Here is a 22,010-nt window from a genome sequence, read left to right on the forward strand (position 1 = left end):
TTGAAGATCAACAAATCATAGGAAAAGATTTACTTAGCCTATTCTTACATCTTTAGCATTTCCCAACTAGTGTAAACAGATAGAACTTTTCCAACAGATGGAAAAATTTGCACCAAAACCCCTCAGAACTCAGTGATGACTCCACTGATACCCCTTCCTCCCCGCCTTCCTCCCTCTCCCTCCCTCCCTTGTTCTTTTATCTTTAATCTCAAAATTGCACTAAAAAAGCTATTTTACTTTAAACTTTCATTATTAATTATAATTTAGTAAGTTTTAGAGAGTATGTGTTATTTTTGAATACTGTATTTTGATTAAGTTAATCTAATAATAGTTCATATTAGAAAATATGTATTTTTCATTAATTTGCACTTTTATTTGTACTTTACAATATACTTATTTTTAAAATATATTTAAATGTAATAAATACATAGTTTCACTGATCTTTGTTTTGTAATAAGTAATAAAATACTGGCCATTGTCAGTTTTGTTTCAATAGTGCCAATCCGAAAGAGTAGACACTTGGGCTCATGGATTATACACATTTCAACTTTACTAAATTTTGCCAAATTGTTCTCCAAGATATTCGTATCTAATTATACCCCAATTAATAGTATATAAAACCTTGTATAGCTCCAAATCACAGCCAATATTTTGAATTAGTTACCTCTTACATCGTTGCCAATCTGGTATGAAATTATATCTAATGTGGTTTCATTTCTATTTCCCTGATTGTTAGTGAAGTGAAGCACCTTTTCATATGTTTACTGGCCATTGTACTTGTCTTTTTCTTATTGTACATTAATGTTCTCATTTTATCAATATATTAGGGTTGCAATTATCTTCTCCCAACTTGCAGACTTCTTCACTTTGTTAATAGTATATTTTGATAAATAGAAGTTTTAATTTTAATATAGTGAGTTTATTAATCTTATCTTTTGGCTTGTACTTTTTGTGATTTAAGAACTCCTTCCTTAACTCAGGGTCATTAAGTCGGTCACTTACATTTCTCCCAAGCTTAGTGTTTTGTTTTTTCATAATTGGATCTTCAATTAGAGTGTGAAGCAGGAATCCAATTTTATTTGTTTACACATAAAAACATTACCATTATCATTTAAAAAACAGTCTATCCCTTTCTCATTCATCTGCTATGCCAGCTCTGTCCTATATCAAGTTTTTATACATATATGGGTCTGTTTCTGGGCTATTTTAGTCCATTAATGTCTTCTTGACTCGAGAGTCAGTTCCTCACTATCTTTTTTTTTTAATACATATTTATTGGAGTATAATTGCTTCATAATGCTGTGTTAGTTTCTGTTGTACAACAAAGTGAATCAGCCATATGCATACATATATCCCCATATCCCCTCCCTCTTGAGACTCCCTCCCATCCACCCTATCCCACCCCTCTAGGTGGTCACAAAGCACCAAGCTGATCTCCCTGTGGGATACAACTGCTTCCCACTAGCTATCTATTTTACATTTGGTAATGTATATATGTAAATGCTACTCTCTCACCTCGTTCCACCTTACCTTTCCCCTTCTTCGTGTCCTCAAGTCCATTCTCTACGTAAGCATCTTTATTCCTGTCCTGCCCCAATGTTCGTCAGAGCTGTCTTGTTTTTTAGATTCCATATAAATGTGTTAGCATACGGTATTTGTTTTTCTCTTTCTGACATAATTCACTCTGTATGACAGACTCTAGGTCCATCCACCTCACTACAAATAACTCAATTTGGTTTCTTTTTATGGCTGAGTAATATTCCATTGTATATATGTGCCACATCTTCTTTATCCATTCATCTGTCAATGGACACTTAGGTTGCTTCCATGTCCTGGCTATTGTAAATAGTGCTTCAGTGAACATTTTGTTATATGACTCTTTTTGAATTATGGTCTTCTCAGGGTATATGCCCAGTAGTGGGATTGCTGGGTCATATGCTAGTTCTATTTTTAGTTTTTTAAGGAATCTCCATACTGTTCCCCATAGTGGCTATATCAATTTACATTCCCATCAATAGTGTAAGAAGTCTCCCTTTTCTCCACACCCTCTCCAGCATTTATTGTTTGAAGATTTTTTGATGATGGCCATTCTGACCTGTGTGAGGGTGATACCTCATTAGTTTTGATTTGCATTCTCTAAAGATTAGTGATGTTGAGCATCCTTTCATGTGTTTGTTGGCAATCTGTATATCTTCTTTGAAGAAATGTTTATTTAGGTCTTCTGCCCATTTTTGGATTGGGTTGTTTGTTTTTTTCATATTGAGCTGCATGAGCTGCTTGTATATTTTGGAGATTAATCCTTTGTCAGTTGCTTCGTTTGCCAATATTTTCTCCCATTCTGAGGGATGTCTTTTCATCTTGTTTATGGTTTCCTTTGCTATGCAAAACTTTTAAGTTTCACTAGGTCACATTTGTTAGTTTTCGTTTTTATTTCCATTTCTCTAGGAGGTGGGTCAAAAAGGATCTTGCTGTGATTTATGTCATAGAGTGTTCTGCCTATGTTTTCCTCTAAGAGTTTGATAGTGTCTGGCCTTACATTTAGGTCTTTAATCCATTTGGAGTCTATTTTTTTTTTCTTTTTTTTTTCTTTTTTTTGCCATACACAGGCCTCTCACTGTTGTGGCCTCTCCCATTGTGGAGCACAGGCTCCGGACACACAGGCTCAGGGGCCATGGCTCATGGACCCAGCCACTCTGTGGCATGTGGGATCCTCCTGGACCGGGGCATGAACCCATTTCCCCTGCATCGGCAGGTGGACTCTCAACCACTGTGCCACCAGGGAAGCCCTGGAGTCTATTTTTGTATACAATGTTAGGGAATGTTCTAATTTCATTCTTTTACATGTAGCTGTCCAGTTTTCCCAGCACAAATTACTGAAGAGGCTGTCTTTTCTCCATTGTATATTCTTGCCCCCTTTATCAAAGAAAAGGTGACCATATGTGTGTAGTTTTATCTCTGGGTTTTCTAGCCTGTTCCATTGATCTATATTTGTATTTTTGTGCCAGTACCATACTGCCTTGATTACTGTAGCTTTGTAGTATAGTCTGAAGTCACGGAGTCTGATTCCTCCAGCTCCATTTTTCTTTCTCTAGATTGCTTTCGCTATTCAGGGTCTTTTGTGTTTCCATACAAATTGTGAAATTTTTTGTTCTAGTTCTGTGAAAAATGCCATTGGTAGTTTGATAGGGATTGCATTGAATCTGTAGATTGCATTGGGTAGTAGAGTCATTTTCACAATGTTGATTCTTCCAATCCAAGAACATGGTATATCTCTCCATTTGTATTATCTTTAATTTCTTTCATCAGTGTCTCATAGTTTTCTGCATACAGGGCTTTTGTCTCCTTAGGTAGGTTTATTCCTAGGTATTTTATTCTTTTTGTTGCAATAGTAAATGGGATTGTTTCCTTAATTTCTCTTTCTGGTATTTTGTTGTTAATGTATAGGAATGCAAGAGATTTCTGTGCATTAATTTTGTCTCCTGCTACTTCACCAAATTCATTGATTAGCTCTAGTAGTTTTCTGGTAGCATCTTTAGGATTCTCTATGTATAGTATCATGCCATCTGCAAACAGTGACAGTTTTACTTCTTTTCTGGTTTGGATTCCTTTTACTTCTTTTTCTTCTCTGATTGCTGTGGCTAAAACTTCCAAAACTATGTTGAATAACAGCAGTGAGAGTGAGCAACCTTGTCTTGTTCTTGATCTTAGAGGAAATGGTTTCTCTTTTTCACCATTGAGAACAATGTTGGCTGTGGGTCTGTCATATATGGCCTTTATGATGTTGAGGTAGGTTCCCTTTATGCCCATTTTCTGGAGAGTGTTTACTATAAATTGGTGTTGAAATTTGTCAAAAGCTTTTTCTGCATCTATTGAGATGATCATATGCTTTTTATCCTTCAATTGTTGATATGGTGTATCATATTGATTGATTTGCGTATATTGAAGAATCCTTGCATCCCTGAGATAAATCCCACTTGATCATGGTATATAATCCTTTTAATGTGCTGTTGGCTTCTGCTTGCTATTATTTTGTTGAGGATTTTTGCATCTATTTTCATCAATGCTGATAGTTTTCTTTTTTTGTGACATCTTTGTCTGGTTTTGGTATCAGGGTGATGGTGGCCTCATAGAATGAGTTTGGGAGTGTTCCTCCCTCTGCTATAAATTGGAAGAGTTTGAGAAGGATAGGTGTTAGCTCTTCTCTATATGTTTGATAGAATTCACCTGTGAAGTTATCTGGTCCTGGGCTTTTGTTTGTTTGAAGATTTTTAATCACAGTTTCAATTTCAGTGCTTGTGATTGGTCTGTTGATATTTTCTATTTCTTCCTGGTTCAGTCTCAGAACATTGTGCTTTTCTAAGAATTTGTCCATTTCTTCCAGGTTGCCCATTTTATTGGCATAGAGTTGCTTGTAGTAATCTCTCATGATCCTTTGTATTTCTGCAGTGTCAGTTGTTACTTCTTTTTCATTTCTAATTCTGTTGATGAGTCTTCTCCCTTTTCTTCTTGATGAGTCTGACTAATGGATTATCAATTTTGTTTATCTTCTCAAAGAACCAGCTTTTAGTTTTATTGATCTTTGCTATTGTGCCCTTCATTCCTTTTTCATTTATTTCTGATCTGATCTTTATGATTTCTTTCCTTCTGCTAACTTTGGGGTTTTTTTTGTTGTTGTTCTTTCTCTAATTGCTTTAGGTGTAAGGTTAGGTTGTTTATTTGAGATTTTTCTTGTTTCTTAAGTTACGATTGTATTGCTATAAACTTCCCTCTTAGAACTGCTTTTGCTGCATCCCACAGGTTTTGGGTCATTGTGTTTTCATTGTCTGTTTCTAGGTATTTTTTAAATTTTCTCTTTGATTTCTTCAGTGATCTCTTGATAAAAATATGCTCTTATTTAGTAGCTTACTGTTTAGCCTCCGTATGTTTGTATTTTTTACAGTTTTTTTACCTGTAATTGATATCTAGTCTCATAGTGTTGTGGTCGGAAAAGATACTTGATATGATTTCAATTTTCTTAAATTTACCAAGGCTTGATTTGTGACCCAAGATATGATCTATCCTGGAGAATGTTCCATGAGCACTTGAGAAGAAAGTGTATTCTGTTGTTTTGGATGGAATGTCCTATAAATATCAATTAAGTATACCTTGTTCAATGTGTCATTTAAAGCTTGTGTTTCCGTATTTATTTTCATTTTGGATGATTTGTCCATTGGTGAAATTGGGGTGTTAAAGTCCCCCACTAACTGTATTACTGTTGATTTCCCCTTTTATGGCTGTTAGCATTTGCCTTATGTACTGAGGCACCCCTATGCTGAGTGCATAAATATTTACAATTGTTATATATTCTTCTTGAATTGATCCCTTGATCATTATGTAGTGTCCTTCTTTGTCTCTTGTAGTAATCTTTATTTAAAGTCTATTTTGTCTGATATGAGAATTGCTACTCCAGCTTTCTTTTGATTTCCAATGGCATGGAATATCTTTTTTCATCCCCTCATTTTCAGTCTGTATGTGTCCCTAAGTCTGAAGTGGATCTCTTGTAGACAGCATATATATGGGGCTTGTTTCTGTATCCTTTCAGCCAGTCTATGTCTTTTGGTTGGAGCATTTAATCCATTCACATTTAGGTAATTATCGATATGTACATTCCTATTACCATTTTCATAATTGTTTTAGGTTTGTTTTCATAGGTCTTTTCCTTCTCTTGTGTTTCCTGCCTAGAGAAATTCCTCTAACATTTGATGCAACCTGGTCTGGTGGTGCTGGATTCTCTTAACTTTTGCTTGTTAGTAAAGGTTTTAGTTTCTCCGTTGAATCTGAATGAGATCCTGCTGGGTAGAGTAATCTTGGTTGTAGGTTTTTCTCCTTCATCACTTTAAATATGTCCTGCCACTCCCTTCTGGCTTGCAGTTTCTGCTGAAAGATCAGCTGTTAACTTTATGGGGATTCCCTTGTATGTTATTTGTTGCTTTTCCCTTGCTGCTTTTAATATGTTTTCTTTGTATTTAATTTTTGATAATTTGATTAATATGTGTCTTGGCGTTTTTCTCCTTGGATTTATCCTGTATGGGACTCTCTGCGCTTCCTGTACTTGATTGACTATTTCCTGTCCCATGTTAGGGAGGTTTTCAACTATAATCTCTTTAAATATTTTCTCAGATGCTTTCCTTCTCTCTTCTTCTTCTGAGAGCCCTGTAATTTGAATGTTTGTACATTTAATGCAGTCCAAGAGGTCTCTGAGACTGTCCTCAATTCTTTTCATTCTTTTTTTTCTTTATTCTGCCTTGTGGTAGTTATTTTCAGTATTTTATCTTCCAGGTCACTTATCTGTTCTTCTTCCTCAGTTATTCTGTTATTCGTTCCTTCTAGAGAATTTTTAATTTCATTTGTTGTGTTGTTCATCACTGTTTGTTTGATCTTTAGTTCTGCCATGTCCTTGTTAAACGTTTCTTGCATTTTGTCTATTCTATTTCCAAGATTTTGGATCATCTTTATTATCATTACTCTGAATTCTTTTTCAGGTAGACTGCCTATTTCCTCTTCGTTTGTTTGGTCTGGTGGGTTTTTACCTTGCTCCTTCATCTGCTGCATATTTCTCTGTCTTCTCATTTTGTTTAACTTACTGTGTTTAGGGTCTCCATTTCTCAGGCTGCATGTTCGTAATTCCTGTTGTTTTGGTGTCTGCCCCCAGTGGGTGAGGTTGGTTCAGTGGGTTGTGTAGGCTTCCTGGTGGAGGGGACTGGTACCTGTGTTCTGGTGGGTGGGGCTGGATCTTGTCTTTCTGGTGGGCAGGGCCACATCCAGTGGTGTGTTTTGGGTTGTCTGTGAAGTTAGTATGATTTTAGGCAGCCTCTCTGCCAATGGGTGGGGCTGCGTTCCTGTCCTGCTAGTTGTTTGGCATGGGAAGTCCAGCACTGGAGCTTGCTGGCCATTAGGTGGAGCTGGGTGTTAACATTGAGACGGAGATTTCTGGGACAGCTCTCGCCGATGGGCAGGAGGTCTCTGGTGGCCCAGTGTCCTGAACTTGGCTCTCCCACCTCAGAGGCTCAGGCCTGACACCAGGCCAGAGCACCAAGACCCTGTCAGCCACATGGCTCAGAAGAGAGAGAAAAAAAGAAGGAAAATTAATAATAAATTTAAAAATTATTAAAATAAAAATTTTTTTAAATAATAATTTTTAAAAAAGAAAAGAGCAACCAAACCAATAAACAAATCCACCAACAATAACAAGCGCTAAAAACTATACTAAGATAAACATAAAGATCAGAAACAAATCAGTTGCAGACGGCAAACCCCAAACCCCACACTTTCTTCCAAAGTCCACCGCCTCAATTTTGGGACGATTCATTGTCTATTCATGTATTCCACAGATACCAGGTACATCAAATTGATTGTGGGGATTTAATCCGCTGCTCCAGAGGCTGCATGGAAAAATTTCCCTTTCTCATCTTTGTTCGCATAGCTCCTGGGGTTCAGCTTCGGTTTTAGCCCCACCTCTGCATGTAGGTTACCCTCAGGCATCTGTTCCCACCCAGAGAGTACAGGGTTAAAGCAGAGGCTGATTAGGGGGCTCTTGCTCACTCAGGCTGGGGGGAGGGAGGGGTACGGTAGTTATTATTGGAATGTGGGGCGAGCCTGCGGTGGCAGAGGCTGGTGTGACATTGCAACAGCCTGAGGCACACCATGTGTTCTCCCGGGGAACCAGTCCCTGGATCACAGAACTCTGGCAGTGGTTTGTTGCTCAGGCTCCTGGGGGGGTATGGATAGTGACCTGTGCTTGCACACAGGCTTCTTGGTGGCTGCAGCAGCAGCCTTAGCATTTCATTCCTGTCTCTGGGGTCCGAGCTGATAGCTTCAGCTCACGCCCGTCTCTGGAGCTCGTTTAGGTGGTGCTCTGCATCCCCTCTCCTCATGCACCCCGAAACAATGGTCTCTTGGCTCTTAGGCAGGTCCACACTTTTTCCCAGACTCTCTCCTGGCTAGCTGTGGCACACTAGCCCCCTTCAGGCTGTGTTCATGCAGCCAACCCCAGCCCTCTCCCTGGGATCTCACCTCTGAAGCCTGAGCCTCAGCTCGCAGCCCCCGCCCACCCCAGCAGGTAAGCAGAAAAGCCTCTCAGGCTGGTGAGTGCTGGTTGGCTCTGATCCTCTGTGAGGGAAGCTCTCCGCTTTGCCCTCTGCACTCCTGTTGCTTTGCTCTCCTCTGTGGCTCTGAAGCTTCCCCCCGCCGCCCATCCCCTGTCTCCACCAGTGAAGGGGCTTCCTATTATGTGGAAACTTTTCCTACTTCACAGCTCCCTCCCATCCTTATTCCTTTATCTCTGTTTTTTCTTTTTTCTTTTGCCCTACCCAAGTATGTGGGGATTTTCTTGCCTTTTGGGAAGTCGGAGGTCTTCTGCCAGCGTTCAGTAGGTGTTCTGTAGGAACTGTTCCACATGTAGATGTATTTTTGTTATATTTGTGGGGAGGAAGGTGATATCCACATCTTACTCCTCCGCCATCTTGAAGGTTCCCTGGCTATCTATTTTACATTTGGTAGTGTATATATGTCAATGCTACTCTCACTTCGCCCCAACTTCCCTTCCCCGCTCCCCGCGTCCTCAAGTCCATTCTCTATGTCTGCATCTTTATTCCTGCCCTGCCACTAGGTTCATCAGTACTGTTTTTTTTTAGATTCCATATACATGAGTTAGCATACAGTACTTGTTTTTCTCTTTCTGACTTACTTCACTCTCACTATCTTAATTATAGCTTTATAAGAAGACATAAGACTTGTTAAGACAGAAGCACCGCACTGAGTGCGCGCGCGCGCACACACACACACACACACACACACACACACACACACACCAGGTTTTTCTTTTTCAAAATTGACTAGACCAGATATTTATGCAGAGGAGTGACATGATCTGACTCACAGTTTTTAAAAGGAGCACCCTGGCTGTTTTGTAAAGAATAATAATGACATCAGAGAGAGAGGAAAAATTGCTAGAATTATGTCCTTGAATAGATGAAAGCAGATGGCAACCAGTGGAAATAAGAGGGATTAGCTTTGCAGAGCAGCATGCAAAGTTCAACCACGGTAATAAAGGCAGAGTCTATGCGTGTAGATGCTATTATGCTATTATGGTGATGGGAATCTGGAGATTCTCTTCTGATTGTTTTAATCATCAGTTAAGAATGAGACGTTGAAGGTTTAAGAAGAAAGGAAATGGTGTAGAATCATTGTTGAGGAGAATAGGAAAATCAATGGTCACCTGGAGGCATTAAGAGCCTACTTGAGGTTTGTGGTCATTTAAAGAGAGAACAGTGAACACGGCTGTGTCTCCCAGCCACATACAGCTGTAGAGATTTGGGCTTAATCAGGATTCTGCTAATTAAGGAAATAAAGTGAACGATGATAAAGGAGTTGAAGGGAGTGATTGTAATGGTTGACAAGCAATCTAAACTGGGTAAAGAAGGGAGTGAAGACACATGAGTGAGAACACTGAAAAGTGGTAGGATCAATGGATTGGAAAGTCTATGGGGTCAAGGGAATGTTGGGGAAGGGATCTGGAAAGACGGGAAGCAGGAGAAAGAGAGTGGGATGCACGAAATTCACATTATGAGAGGGTTGCCCATATTGGCAATTACAAGGTCAAAGTTATGAGTGGGGCTGTCTTCGTGGCATGCAACCTTATGCAGCCACCAAAGGCCCTACACTCAGAGGGCCCTGCACTTGGTTTACTGTTCTGCTGTCACCATCTCAAAATTCCTAGTAATTTTTTAAGAGGGGTGTTAAATTTTCATTTTTTCTATGGGCCCCACAAATTATGTAGCCAGTCCCGGTTATGAACATGGGAGTGAGAAGGCGATGTAGGTGGAAGACAAGATTATTGAAGGAGAGGAATTAGAGGAACTGAGAAATTGGGATGTTAAAGGATAATCTACATGTGAATTGAAATTGCCAACAATTTAGTCAGGAATAGTACTGAAGACAGTGACAGTGAGCTAGGAGCTAAATCCTGGAGAAACAAGTCGCAGTAACACAGAGCTGAGGAGCTGTCAGCATAGTGACATCTTGATTGGGTAGGAGGTGATATAATCTACATGAAGCTCAAAGCTGAGGGTTTGGAGACAGGAGACAACATTGAAGAGCTGCAAAAGCAGGAACACGGGCCTCCCCTCCAGGCCCGCAGTGAGGAGAGAGCAGCAGCCTTTTAGTGGGGTCCCGGGGAAGCAGTGTCCGTGAGACAGAGCCAGGTTTCCCTCAGAGTGAGAAGGTGACAGGGATGATTAGAGAATAGGTTGAAGACATAGGAGACTTTGATGATGGCAGACCTTGGGTGCTAGAGAACACAAGGAAGGATTTCAGGAGCTGGGGAGAGGACACAATACAGGCTGTACAGAGCCTTGTAGGATTAGAAAACAGGAGAAAAGATATCCTGAGAGACTGGGCTTTTTGCAATGACTAACAAACAGGGATAAAGGGCATGATGAGATTAGCCCAGTGGATTCCAGGCAGAGGGTAGAGACAAGACTGTGAGTGTTGGGGGATAAAGAGGGGCTCCCTCGTCACCGTGGTGACAGGGGCCGAAGGCCCAGGGGAAACATGGTCTTTATAACTGCCTTGAGTGTAAATGCACACTGAAAAATCATGTATCTTTTAAAAGTTTTATAAGTGGCATCTATAAAATAATAATTAGAATAGGAGGCATTACAATAAGTCTTTATGTCGACCCAATAATATTGCAATTGTATAAAGTGGATACTAATCTCACTGCTCTGTAATCTCTTACAGCATTTTTGGGGGTAAACATTCCAAAATAAATGCATATAGGTATCACAAGTTCAGTAAATCAATTTCTTGTAAAGCATCACTGCAATGTGGCTTATTTCATTAAAAATACTTTGCAAAGAATAAGACTATATTTGAGCAATGTCAGTCTTTCTAACTTGAGGTATATGGCTTTTGGATTAATTAATATAGAACCTCCATTTGTTTTATTCTTTCAAACTCCTCTAGTAAAGATTTTCTTAGGCTGATAATACAACAATGTAATTAAACATAAAGTCATTTATTTAAGAATTTAACTTAGGCTATATGATAGTTGAGTTTCAAGAAACCACGTGAGCAACCAAAAGCAATGTATGGACCTTGTTTGGATCCCGATTTGAATAATACTTCTGTGAAAAGACACTTGTGAGACCTCTTCCCAGACTGTGGAATACTTTAATTTGTCACATATAGACAAGGATTCATGTGAAAACTTTTTGTTGCTTGTCATGTGATTTAAAGACACCCACTAGCTTCTTCTGGCCTCAGGAAACCCCACAAAAAGGATTGGGATTTGAAGTCCATTGTCAAAGCCACCAGACGATCAGCAATGACGTCTCCTATACCTTAAAGCTATAGCTATCTGCCTTCCCAATTCAGTCAAAAGATGGGTCATCTGATTCTTTGGCATGGGTGCAAGTGAAGGGGTGAGGAGTGATCAGTCAGATAATTTGAACTTCATGTCAATGTTTTTTATCCTCATTTTTTACATTTTAATATTTCTTTGGAATCAGAACATAGTTAACAGTTGATAGAGACATTTAATGTATGCATTTTTCTCCTCAAAAGCTACTACTAAATTGACTGTATCCTACAATTGATGACATCTTGGAATTGAGGAAATATGGTAATGTATGCTATTTCCTGTTTTGGAAATTGCTCAATTGAGTCTGTTATCTAAATTCTAGTTAGATTACTTACCCAGTGGCTCCTGTTCCAGTGAGGAAAAAGAGCACAATACATCACTTCCTTGCACAAAATTCCCAACCTTCTCTATTTTAGTTACATTAACTATCTCTAATGAGGTCAATGACCTGTCACTTAATAAACAACACAGGAATGGCTTGATGGTGTTTTGTATGTTGTATCAACTTAGGGCTAAGTGAAAAAACTAGAGAGAAATACCAAGACAATGGAAACTGTAAAATTTCTCTCCTTATTCTCTTTGCTACAGCCCAGACTTCCACCATAGAATAAAGGTCTCCATTTTAAAACCTCTCTTTCAAATTCCCACAGATGAGAAGGTCTGAAAATGATCAGTTTCTTTTTGGGATCCAAGATTGACAAAGCCATTGCACACAAAATACAGTGGTAGATATTACCTGGATTTGCATATAAGAACATTGTGATTCACACAGTCATCTTTCCACAGGTTTAAAAAGTTGGTCTACACATACCGAATCTTCAAAGAGAAACATGGGTATTACAATATACAGGTAAGAACATACAAGAACTCCTATAACAAAAACAACACAAGCTGGGGGGAGTAAAACCTGAGAACATCTCTCGAACCTGAGATGCCATGAAGAGGCATTCTAAACAGGGAAGCACTGCGGAGAGTTAGAATCAGATCAGTAGTTTACCTTGTCTTTCTTTCAGAGAAATAGGAATGCACTAGAGTTGGGTTCCATTTTCAAGAAAAACAAGGCTGTTGTTCAAAAGTGTAGAGGCACAAAGTTCCTCCAGGGGTCAAATATACCAACCTGAACTCCATATAAGACTACCGTCAAATTATAAGACTAAACAACGAACAGGATGAGTGGAAAGGGAAGGTGGGGAGAGGTCCGAATGTTTAAGAAGTCGACATTCGGGGACACCATAGCTGTATGAAAATGCAAAGGGGAGCATCAGTCAACTGGCAATTTAGGGATTTCTTTAATGCTTCTGGTTTACTGAGAGCTAAGCAGAAAAACCTTTTTTTTTTTTTTTTTTTGAAGTTACTTCTCTGGTAGGAAATAGAGTATAATAAATGTCATTGAATCTTTAATTACTAACATAGACTCCTGAACTAATCTTTCTGAAACACTTGCATAAATGTTAAGCAGACTTCTTTACTGCAGGATTTCTCAGAATCTTTAATATGCTAAAGTTCACTGTGACTGTCTGAAAGAGATTAGAATATACAATGATCCCCAGACACACACACACACATATATGTAATTTTTCTTTTGCCACAAAGGACATTATTGAGGCAATTGACAAAATCTGCATCAGGTCTGTAGATTAGTAATAGTATTGCATCAAGATTAATTTCCTCATAGGGAGGGTTGGAGGGAGACACAAAAGGGAGGAGATATGGGGACATATGTATATGTATAGTTGCTTCACTTTGTTATAAAGCAGAAACTAGCACACCATTGTAAAGCAATTATACTCCAATAAAGATGTTTAAAAAAAAGTTCCCTATAATGGCCATTGATATTCTAAACTGTCTTTGGTCAGGTCTGTTCATTTAGTTAGAAATGTACCTGAAAAAAAAAAAACGATTAATTTCCTCATTTTAGTGTGGATATGTAATGTTCTTGCTTTTTAGGAAATATGAAGTATTTAGGGTCAAAGGGATATCATGTCAGCAACTTACTCTCATAATTTTTTTTAAAAAAGAATACATATATGTATACATATATACACACACATATATATTTAGAAAGAGAGAGAATGAAAGGCAAATAAAATTTTAACATTTGGGGTATGGGTGAAGGTTATATATGGAAATTTAAAAAATATTTTTGCAGCTTTGAAAGCAACCTATTTTAAAACATTTATTTCTTTGTTGTGCATATTTTGGGAAATTCTGGATAATTCCTTAATACCCCATTTTGTCTCTTGTCTGAACAAAACAGAGAGGCATCCAAGTCGGTTATAACAGACACAGAGGGGCATTTCATTGACACAGAGGGGCATTTCATACAGCAGCTCTGTATCAGGGCCTGTGCTGGATGCTACCTTGGGCTGAAGTGACAGCCTTTCGTAGAGCCCTCTTCCATGTCAGCCTGCATCTCTGTCATGGAGGTTAACTACACCCCAGGTCACAGAGCCTTCCTGTCACCACTCCTCTGTAGACCAACACTGTGGTCCTAAGAGAACCACAGTGATCATTAAGAAAATCAAATACATAAGAGCCAAGGAAGCTCTTGTGTTTTAAAATTATTTCTATAAGATTATATTAGAAAATTGTACTTGGTTTGTAGGTGGTAAAGAGAAAACAACTATTCACAATTTACCTGAGTCATGTTGACATTCCCATTTTCAATTTAAATCGGGGCTTTTTGTCTTGTTTTGCTCTCCTGGAGAGTCTGAATTCATCAAGTATGTAAGTTGCATATTTTGCATTTCCCATCAGAAGTCCTCCCGTATTAGTCCCCCTCACTCTGACATAAGCTCTTAGATGGGTACCCTCCACAGTGTACCTACAAGAACTGTCCCCAAATTGCCAAGAATGGGGGCTCATTCGATACTGCAGACTGAGGTGGGGACCTTTGATTGTTCATCTTCTTTATTCAGAGTAGCTCAAGTCAGAATTCCATTTTAAAAAGGAGGGTTTCTGGTTATTGCGTATGGTGTGAGCTCCCACACAAGTGTCGGCCACCTGTTTTCAATTCACCGCTCAGCGGCAGCCCTGAAAACCACTGTTTTGAGAAGTGTCATCTTTCACACACAATTGCACAATGATGAGTGATCTTGCATTTTTGCAGACGGTGGAAGGCGCTCAAAGACAGACCTTTCCAAACCTAGAGGAACTGATCTCCAAGTTTGAAAAACCAGATCAAGGGCTGGTGGTTCACCTTTTAAGGCCAATAAAGAGAACCTGTCCCTCCCTGAGATGGAGAAGATCGAAGATACAGCTGGATGGTATTTATGGTAAAAAAACTTTCACACGGGTGCCAGACAGGAACCTTAGTCCCATTTCCACCACTGGGCTACTTTGCAGAACCGATACAGATAATTGCCCCTTTCTAGGATGTTAGCTTTAAAAAGCTTCATCCTATGAAGAGCACTTTCCATTTTGTTGGGAAGTGGTGACTTCGAGCTCCTGGAGGTGGCAAACACATAGAGCTCTCTGTGCTTGGACAGCCCGGGGAGGAAGAGTGGCTCCTGAACATTCTCCAAGAGCTGACTTCAGACTCATTCTGTGACCTTGTGCAAACAACACAGGTTTGGGAATAGATGGCCAACAAGCAGAATTTTCAAATGAGAAAATTGCTTCAACCCTCTCCCCAAGCCTCATCCTGTTACATTTTGCTCAATATTTGCTAAGCATTCATTTATATAGTGTTAGGGGAATAATTATTTCAGATACACCCCAAAAGTTATTAAGCCATGGTGGAAAAGGAGAGATGGTCCGTAAATCTGAGTGAGGAGAATCCAGATCATATCCCAAGCAGCTACTCTTGCTTACATCCCTGCAAGTCTGCTCTCAGAAGAGAATCTAGCATCTGTCAGTTACAACGTAGTTCGAATTTAACTCAGACTTCCTGAGACATTTACAGTTTAACCCTGTCTTCTCAAGGTGGGATGTGTGGTGATAGCCCCATGAAAGGGATTTCAGTCATCAGTGGGTAGGTGATGGGGATGGGACCAGAAGTGCTAGCTAGGGAGAAGGGCGGAGGACAGAGAGTTCTGGGGAGCCTGCAATCACCCCACACCCATTGTACTCTGTCTATAGCAAAGTTTCCCTTTAGACTGCCAGAGCAAACTTCTCACATCCCCAACAAGACTAAGCGTGGCTTTTTAATTATGGAAAAAAAAAACCCCAAAACCCTCCTCTACCATTTTCTGTCCCCCTTCCCCCACATAGAGGAGTGTGCACCCAGAGAAGAAGCGACCCATGCACCCGCTTCCTATAGGTTCAGCTGCAGATGTAGTCCCACGGCCATTTTCTACCATAACTTATAGAGTTTGAAGGTGTGGTTCCTGTTCCCAACTAGGTCTTAAAGCATGGTTCGGTCTTCCCTGAACCCTCCACAGCACGTAGAAGAATAAAACGGGGCAGAGTAGAAGCCCAGGGATGTACCTGTGCTGCAGTCCTCAGGCAAACCCAGATGGGTTGCTCAGGATGCTTGGGGTGGCGGTAGTATTTGTCTCAGCGATGATAAAATAACCACAAATTCCAACAGGAGAACCCTTTAGAGTTCATCCCCAAGAACTGGGTGAGAGTCTCGCCATACCAGTTGTCCATGCTTGGCCAGCCTTGGCAGAGCAAGCTCCCAAATCCTCAGCTCCCGAAGTGGGAACTTCCTCCCATTAGCTCATCTTCTTCCTCCCTTTCCCTTGGCCTCCTTAGAACAAGCCTTAGGTGTTCTCACTCTGAGGAAGGCGCAGGTGTTCTGCTGGTGAGTGGAGGCATCTGGTCCTGGAAACTCTGATGTTCGACTTATAAACAGACCCCCTCTTTTGCCAGGAGAGCTCCCTGTGGTACCCCAGCCCTTGAAGGTGTCACTTTGATGTGGCATCAAGATCGCCCTCTGCCTGGGGAGAAGTCTTTCCCTTGACTGGTGTGGGTCAGTGTGACTCCTGGGTGTTGAGCCTCATGGCTGGTCTTCTGCTTTTTTTTCCCCAGAGAACAGTAACAGCGATTATGTGGCTGTCTTGCCTTGAAGATAAGGAGACTGGACAAAGCACTTATAGAAGAGGTGGGCTGATAGCTCTCACCAGTGACCCTGCTTCTCCTGCAGGTGTAGGTCTGTAAGGCCAAACTCTAGCGGACAATTTAAACTCTCCTGGTGTGAGTGACTGTCCACCAGTCTCAGAGAAATCACTCCCCCTGCCCCGCCTCCCGTGCATATACCTTGAGCAGCTTCGAAACCCCTTTTCCCCTCTCACTCTTCTTTCTTGCAATAGGACAGCCTGAACCTATTCTCCTTGACTTGTTAAAGGTGCCACCACTACATCACAGTTGACGTCCCCCTTTCAACCACGTGACCAGAGGGGAGCGAAGAGAGAGCGCTGGCTGCTAGTTAGGAGCCTGAGTTCCAGTCCTGGCTCTGTGACTGCAGACCAACCTCTTCCTCTTTCTCTGTTTCTTCATCTATAAAACAAGTGGCTAAGCAGAAGGGTACACAATGCCCCAGCAGAGTTAAGACCTGATTAGTGTGGAATGTACCGAATTCTATGCCCATTCTATCACCCATCTTCAAACCGTAGTGATTCATTTCACCCCACTAGCCTTACCTTTTAAAGTTATTAAAGAGAGGAACTTAGATCTCTAGGAAACACGAGCAGACATTGTGGCTGGAACCCCAAAGCACGAGCCGTTCTGACTTTTGGGTCACAGCAAACCATAGTAGAGAAGAAGTGCACTGTAGCCATATTCAGAGAGCTGAGGGGGCCAAATCCTTCTGATTGGTTCAGTAAAGGACACCACAGCAAACCTGCTCTCCAGGGTCCTGGGTCTTTGATCCTTTCTGCATGGTACAAAGAAGCATGTTCCAGTTGTCAGAGCCTGCAGCAAGCCTTGGCACAGAAAATATATTCAGTGACTATTTCTTAAATAAATGACTGAATAAATCAATATACATAAAATGTGGCCACTTATTCTGGATAGCAGAGATTTGTTTGAACTTTATACATTTCAAAATCCAGTAGAACATGACTATTAATTCAAGACCTTTCAGTTATAACTCTCATGGAAGTGATCTCCTTTTTTCTGAGCATCTATGCGTAGCACCTTACACGATGCTTGGTCCCAGTGGGTTTTCAGCATAGTTTTCAAACGAGCAAGCCACATTTCATAGCTAATGTGGATGTCATGCTATAGTTCCCTGAAATTTAGAAGAGCCTGAACAGGTCATATGAAGAACAGCTGAAAGTTCTGAGTATGCGGGACTGGATGAGGGAAAACTTAAACTAAAGCAGTCGTTCCAAGTGTTTGAAGTGCTGTTCTGTGAAAGAGCCTGAAGATTCACTGGGTACAATGCCAGACAGCGGAACTCAGACCAATGGCTGGGTGTTTATAGGAGGGCAGTTTTAGCCAAATATAAGAAAGAACTCTGAACCCACTGGAGCTATCCTACATCCAAACAGTCCTCCCTCTGCTGTGGTCCAAGTGACTTAGGTATGGAGAGTAATCACATTCCTTTGTTCATAACTCATTACCACCATCAAACCATACAAGACTCTTGTTTTATTTCATTTTTCTTCCCTTCATCCCTAATTCCCATTTCAATGGAACCAGCTCTGTACTATTTGATACGTGCCCTTGGTATGTATGCACCCTTGTAGAATATACAGAATTGGTTGTGACTCTATATATCTTTTATATTTACCTGCATGATATGGTGCTATTGCTCCCATTCTGTTATTACTTTTTTTCACTCAATAGTATGTTTAGTTCTATTCCATATTGTTGAGTGTACATCCAACCCAGTGCCTCTAACTGATGCATGGTATTCCACAGCGTGCATCCACCACATTTTTCTTCCCTCTAGAGATAGAGATATCTAAGTTGGTTCCAACTCCCTGCTATCAGGAACAACACTGTGATGAGCAACCTTGAGCAAGTCTCTTTATGCAAGTGTAAGAGACTTCCCCCGGATTATATGCGTGGGTCATAAAGTGTAATCAGATTTAATTATGATGTAATCAAGCCCATTAAGTGCTTTTTTTGCCTTATGCTTTGTGCTTTTTGATCCTTGTTTTACAAGCCCTTCCCCACTCCAAGATCGTGGAAAAAAAAAATTATCCTACATTTTCTTCTACTGACTTTATACTTTTACACTCTGCAGTTAGGGTTTTAAAGATGGCAAGGACTTTTGCCTTTTTCACTGGCATATATCCAGTGTCTAGAAAAGTCCATCACCCATAGTAGATGCTCAATAAATATTTATTGAATAAATGATTAATCTGGGGTTAACCTTTGTTCATAGTGAGAGGTAAGAATCCAGCTTTGTATTTTTCCATATATATTTAAGTGGTTTTCTGATTTCAACCCGCTTAATAATTCATTTTCCCCCCTCTGACTTATGGCATCTCCTTTATATCACAACTGTTCTAATACTCTGGCTTTTAATTGTCTGGTAGGATAAGCACTCTCTCTTATGTTTTAAAACCAATTTAGCTGTTTGTGGACCTTGATTCCTCCACATACATTTTAGAATAAATAAGTTTCTCAAAACATCTTCCTGGAATTTTGTGTAAAGTTGCAATGAATTTGTACAGTAATTAGGGGAGAACTGATATTCTTGTGATGTTTTCCCATGCATAAACATGCTACATCTATTTTGTCAGGCCATCTTTTTTGGTCTTTAATGCAATCATAAGTTTTCATTACAGAAGTCTTGTATATTCTGTTAGTTTAATTGCTAACTATTTTTAGTTGTTATAAATTTAAGTCATATATTTTATTACATTTCTTTTTTTTCTTTTGATTTGAGGTTTCCCTTTATTTTTTTTTAAATTGGGGTATAGTTGTTTTACAGTGTTGTGTTAGTTTCAGCTGTACAGCAAAGCAAATCAGCTATATGTATACATATATCCCCTCTTTTTTGGATTTCCTTCCTATTTAGGTCACCACAGAGCATTGAGTAGAGTTCCCTGTAGACTACAGCAGTAGCAAACTGTTTATGCTCTGATTAGATCTACTGGTTTATCTGTTGATTCTATTGTAAATTAGATTGTAAATTCCATGTAAATGATTTTGTCAGCTATAAATGATAGAATTTTGTTCTCCTCCCTTTCATCAATTATACATCTTATTTATTTTCTATGTTTAATTGGTTGGCTAGGACCTCCGGTATACATTAAATACTAGCCATGAAGGTGGGTATTCTTATGTTGTTCCCATATTATATGAAATGCTTAGAAATTTCCCCATTTAAGCACAATGTTTGTTGCAGCCTTTAAGAAGGCTATTTTAGTTTTTATCAGAAATGTTTTGAAATTTATTAAATGATTTGTTTCTGTATCTACTGAGATAGACACATTCCTTTAATCTTCATTCCATTATAGAGGTAAATTACATTAATTAAATTTCTAATATTATACCATCCTTGCATTGCTTAACTTGATCATGTTACATTATTTTTAATAGACTGTTGGATTCAGTAAGTTAGTATTTCATTTAAGATTTTTGCATTAAAACTCATAAACCAAACAGAACTATAATTTGCTGAACCATGGCTATACTAACCAGATCGATATAAAGTGAATTAAGGAGTCCTTCTCTTTTTTCTATTTTTTTGCAGCAGCTTTGTAAGGTAAGGATTATCTGTTGCTTGAAAGCTCATTAATACTCTCTTGTAAAACTGAGTTTGAAGTTCTGGTGAAGAAGGAGAAGGTATCTTTTATTACTATTTAAATATCTTTTTTTTTTTTTTTTACAAAATTTAGAGAATTTTATTAAGTGTCAGACACATGCATTATATCTCACACATGTTAAAATTTGATTTTGAACTCCAAATTTATTTTATTAAGAATTTCTCCCCCAGAGCTCTCATGTGAGCTATAGTTGGTCCCATAGGAAGAAGAACAACAATAAAGACTTTAATGGGGAAATCTATTTACAAATATATGTTTTTTAAAACAGAGTCTGATGAGAGGGAATTAAACATATAATTTTTATTATGACTGGTTTGTTCAGCAAAAGAACTTGCTTATTACTCTCTTTAATGCATATTGGTTTATTCAATTATTTTGCCAAATTTGGTATTCTTTATTTTTCCAAGAATTTATCCATTTTGTCTAAGTTTTCTAAAGTATTAGCATATAGTTAATAATACTATTTTATTATTTTTAAGAATATGTTGTGACAGTCATCATATCTCCTTCTTCACTCTGTATCTTATTTGCATCTTACTCTTTTTACTAATCAATTTTATTCATCTTAAATGGTCCTTTCAAAGTCAGCTTTTAGCTTTATTTTTTTTTGTTATTGTTTTTAGATTGCTATTCTCTATTTCATTGACTTTTATTCTCATTTTTGAGCTTATTTGGCTTATTTTCAATATTTATTGTTTTCTAATATACTTAAAGCTATGAATTTATCTCATAGTACTACTTTAGCTGTACCCCACAAATTTTAACATGGTATTTATTGCTGTTCAGATCAAAGTATTTTTAATCCCTGTAAAAATGCCCTTTTCAATCCAAAGAGAATGTAATAGTTTGTAATTCTTTTCAAACATGTACAGTACTTTAGTTTTCACTTTAGTACAGATTCCAAACTATACAGCATTAAAGTTAGATAGATAGTTTGACTTGATGAGGCTTCCTTGATGACCTAGTATATGTGAACGTTACATTTGTTTGGAAGAAATGGATTTTTCTACCAATTTTAAAGCTCACTTTCTTCACCACTGCCGCCAATGTATTCAAGATTATAGATCATATAAACCAAACTTTTATATATTTTCTTATTTTTCATTTATTTGACCTATCAAAGAGAAATAAGTCTCTCATTTTAACCCAATATATAATAGAGTTTAGCTTTCTAATTACAATAGTTGTACGGATTTGTCTTCATAGTTCTGCCATTCTTGTTTTAACTATTTTGAGGTTATATTTTTAGGTGTGTATCTTTTTATAATTATTTCATCATCTTAATATCTTTCTTTTATGAAGGGTTTCTTTTTGTCTCATAAATTTATGCTTTTAGGGACTTCCCTGGTGGTGCAGTGGTTAAGAATCCACCTGCCGATGCAGGGGACACGGGTTCAAGCTCTGATCCGGGAAGATCTCACATCCCACAGAGCAACTAAACCTGTGCTCCACAACTACTGAGCCTGCGCTCTATAGCCCGCAAGCCACAACTATGGAAGCCCGCATGCCTACAGCTCATGCTCTACAACAAGAGAAGCCACTGTGATGAGAAGCCTGCTTACCGAAACGAAGAGTAGCCCCCACTCTCTGCAACTAGAGAAAGCCTGCGTGCAGCAATGAAGACCCAATGCAGCCATAAAATAAATTAATTTAAAAAATTAATTTATGCCTTTAATTTTATTTTATCATATTAAAATTGATATCCTGACTTTCTTTTTTTAATTTTATTATTTTTTTATACAGCAGCTTCTTACTTGTTATTGATTTTATACATATTAGTGTATATATGTCAATCCAATCACCCAATTCATCCCACCATCACCACCACCACCCTCCCCCCACCCCATTTTCCCACCTTGGTGTCCATATGTTTGTTCTCTACATCTGTGTCTCTATTTCTGCCTTGCAAACTTGTTCATCTGTACCATTTTTCTAGACTC

General features: G+C 38.9%; 1 protein-coding gene across 7 annotated transcripts in view; it reads left to right on the top strand.

Annotated features, from left to right (window-relative positions):
- The window catches only part of SH2D1B (SH2 domain containing 1B), a 37,228-nt gene extending 15,450 nt beyond the window's left edge, over positions 1-21,778 (top strand). The window contains exons 2-5 of one of the 7 annotated variants that reach the window (XR_002175778.2): positions 12,188-12,251; positions 14,511-14,676; positions 16,376-16,496; positions 16,657-17,326. Coding sequence is in view for 6 of the 7 variants with exons in the window: in XM_019932082.2 (XP_019787641.1) it covers positions 12,188-12,251; positions 14,511-14,676; positions 16,376-16,413 (268 nt within the window). In the remaining variant the exon portion in view is untranslated. Of the gene's footprint in view, positions 1-12,187; positions 12,252-14,510; positions 14,677-16,375; positions 16,497-16,656; positions 17,327-19,538; positions 19,800-21,406 lie in introns of those variants that run through there. The other 6 variants (XM_019932096.3, XM_073805090.1, XM_033855890.2 and 3 more) reach the window with 6 other exon arrangements.
- Positions 21,779-22,010: the final 232 nt, after the last annotated feature.

The sequence above is a fragment of the Tursiops truncatus genome, chromosome 1 (assembly GCF_011762595.2).
Source record: "Tursiops truncatus isolate mTurTru1 chromosome 1, mTurTru1.mat.Y, whole genome shotgun sequence".
NCBI classification, from domain to species: Eukaryota; Metazoa; Chordata; class Mammalia; order Artiodactyla; family Delphinidae; genus Tursiops; species Tursiops truncatus.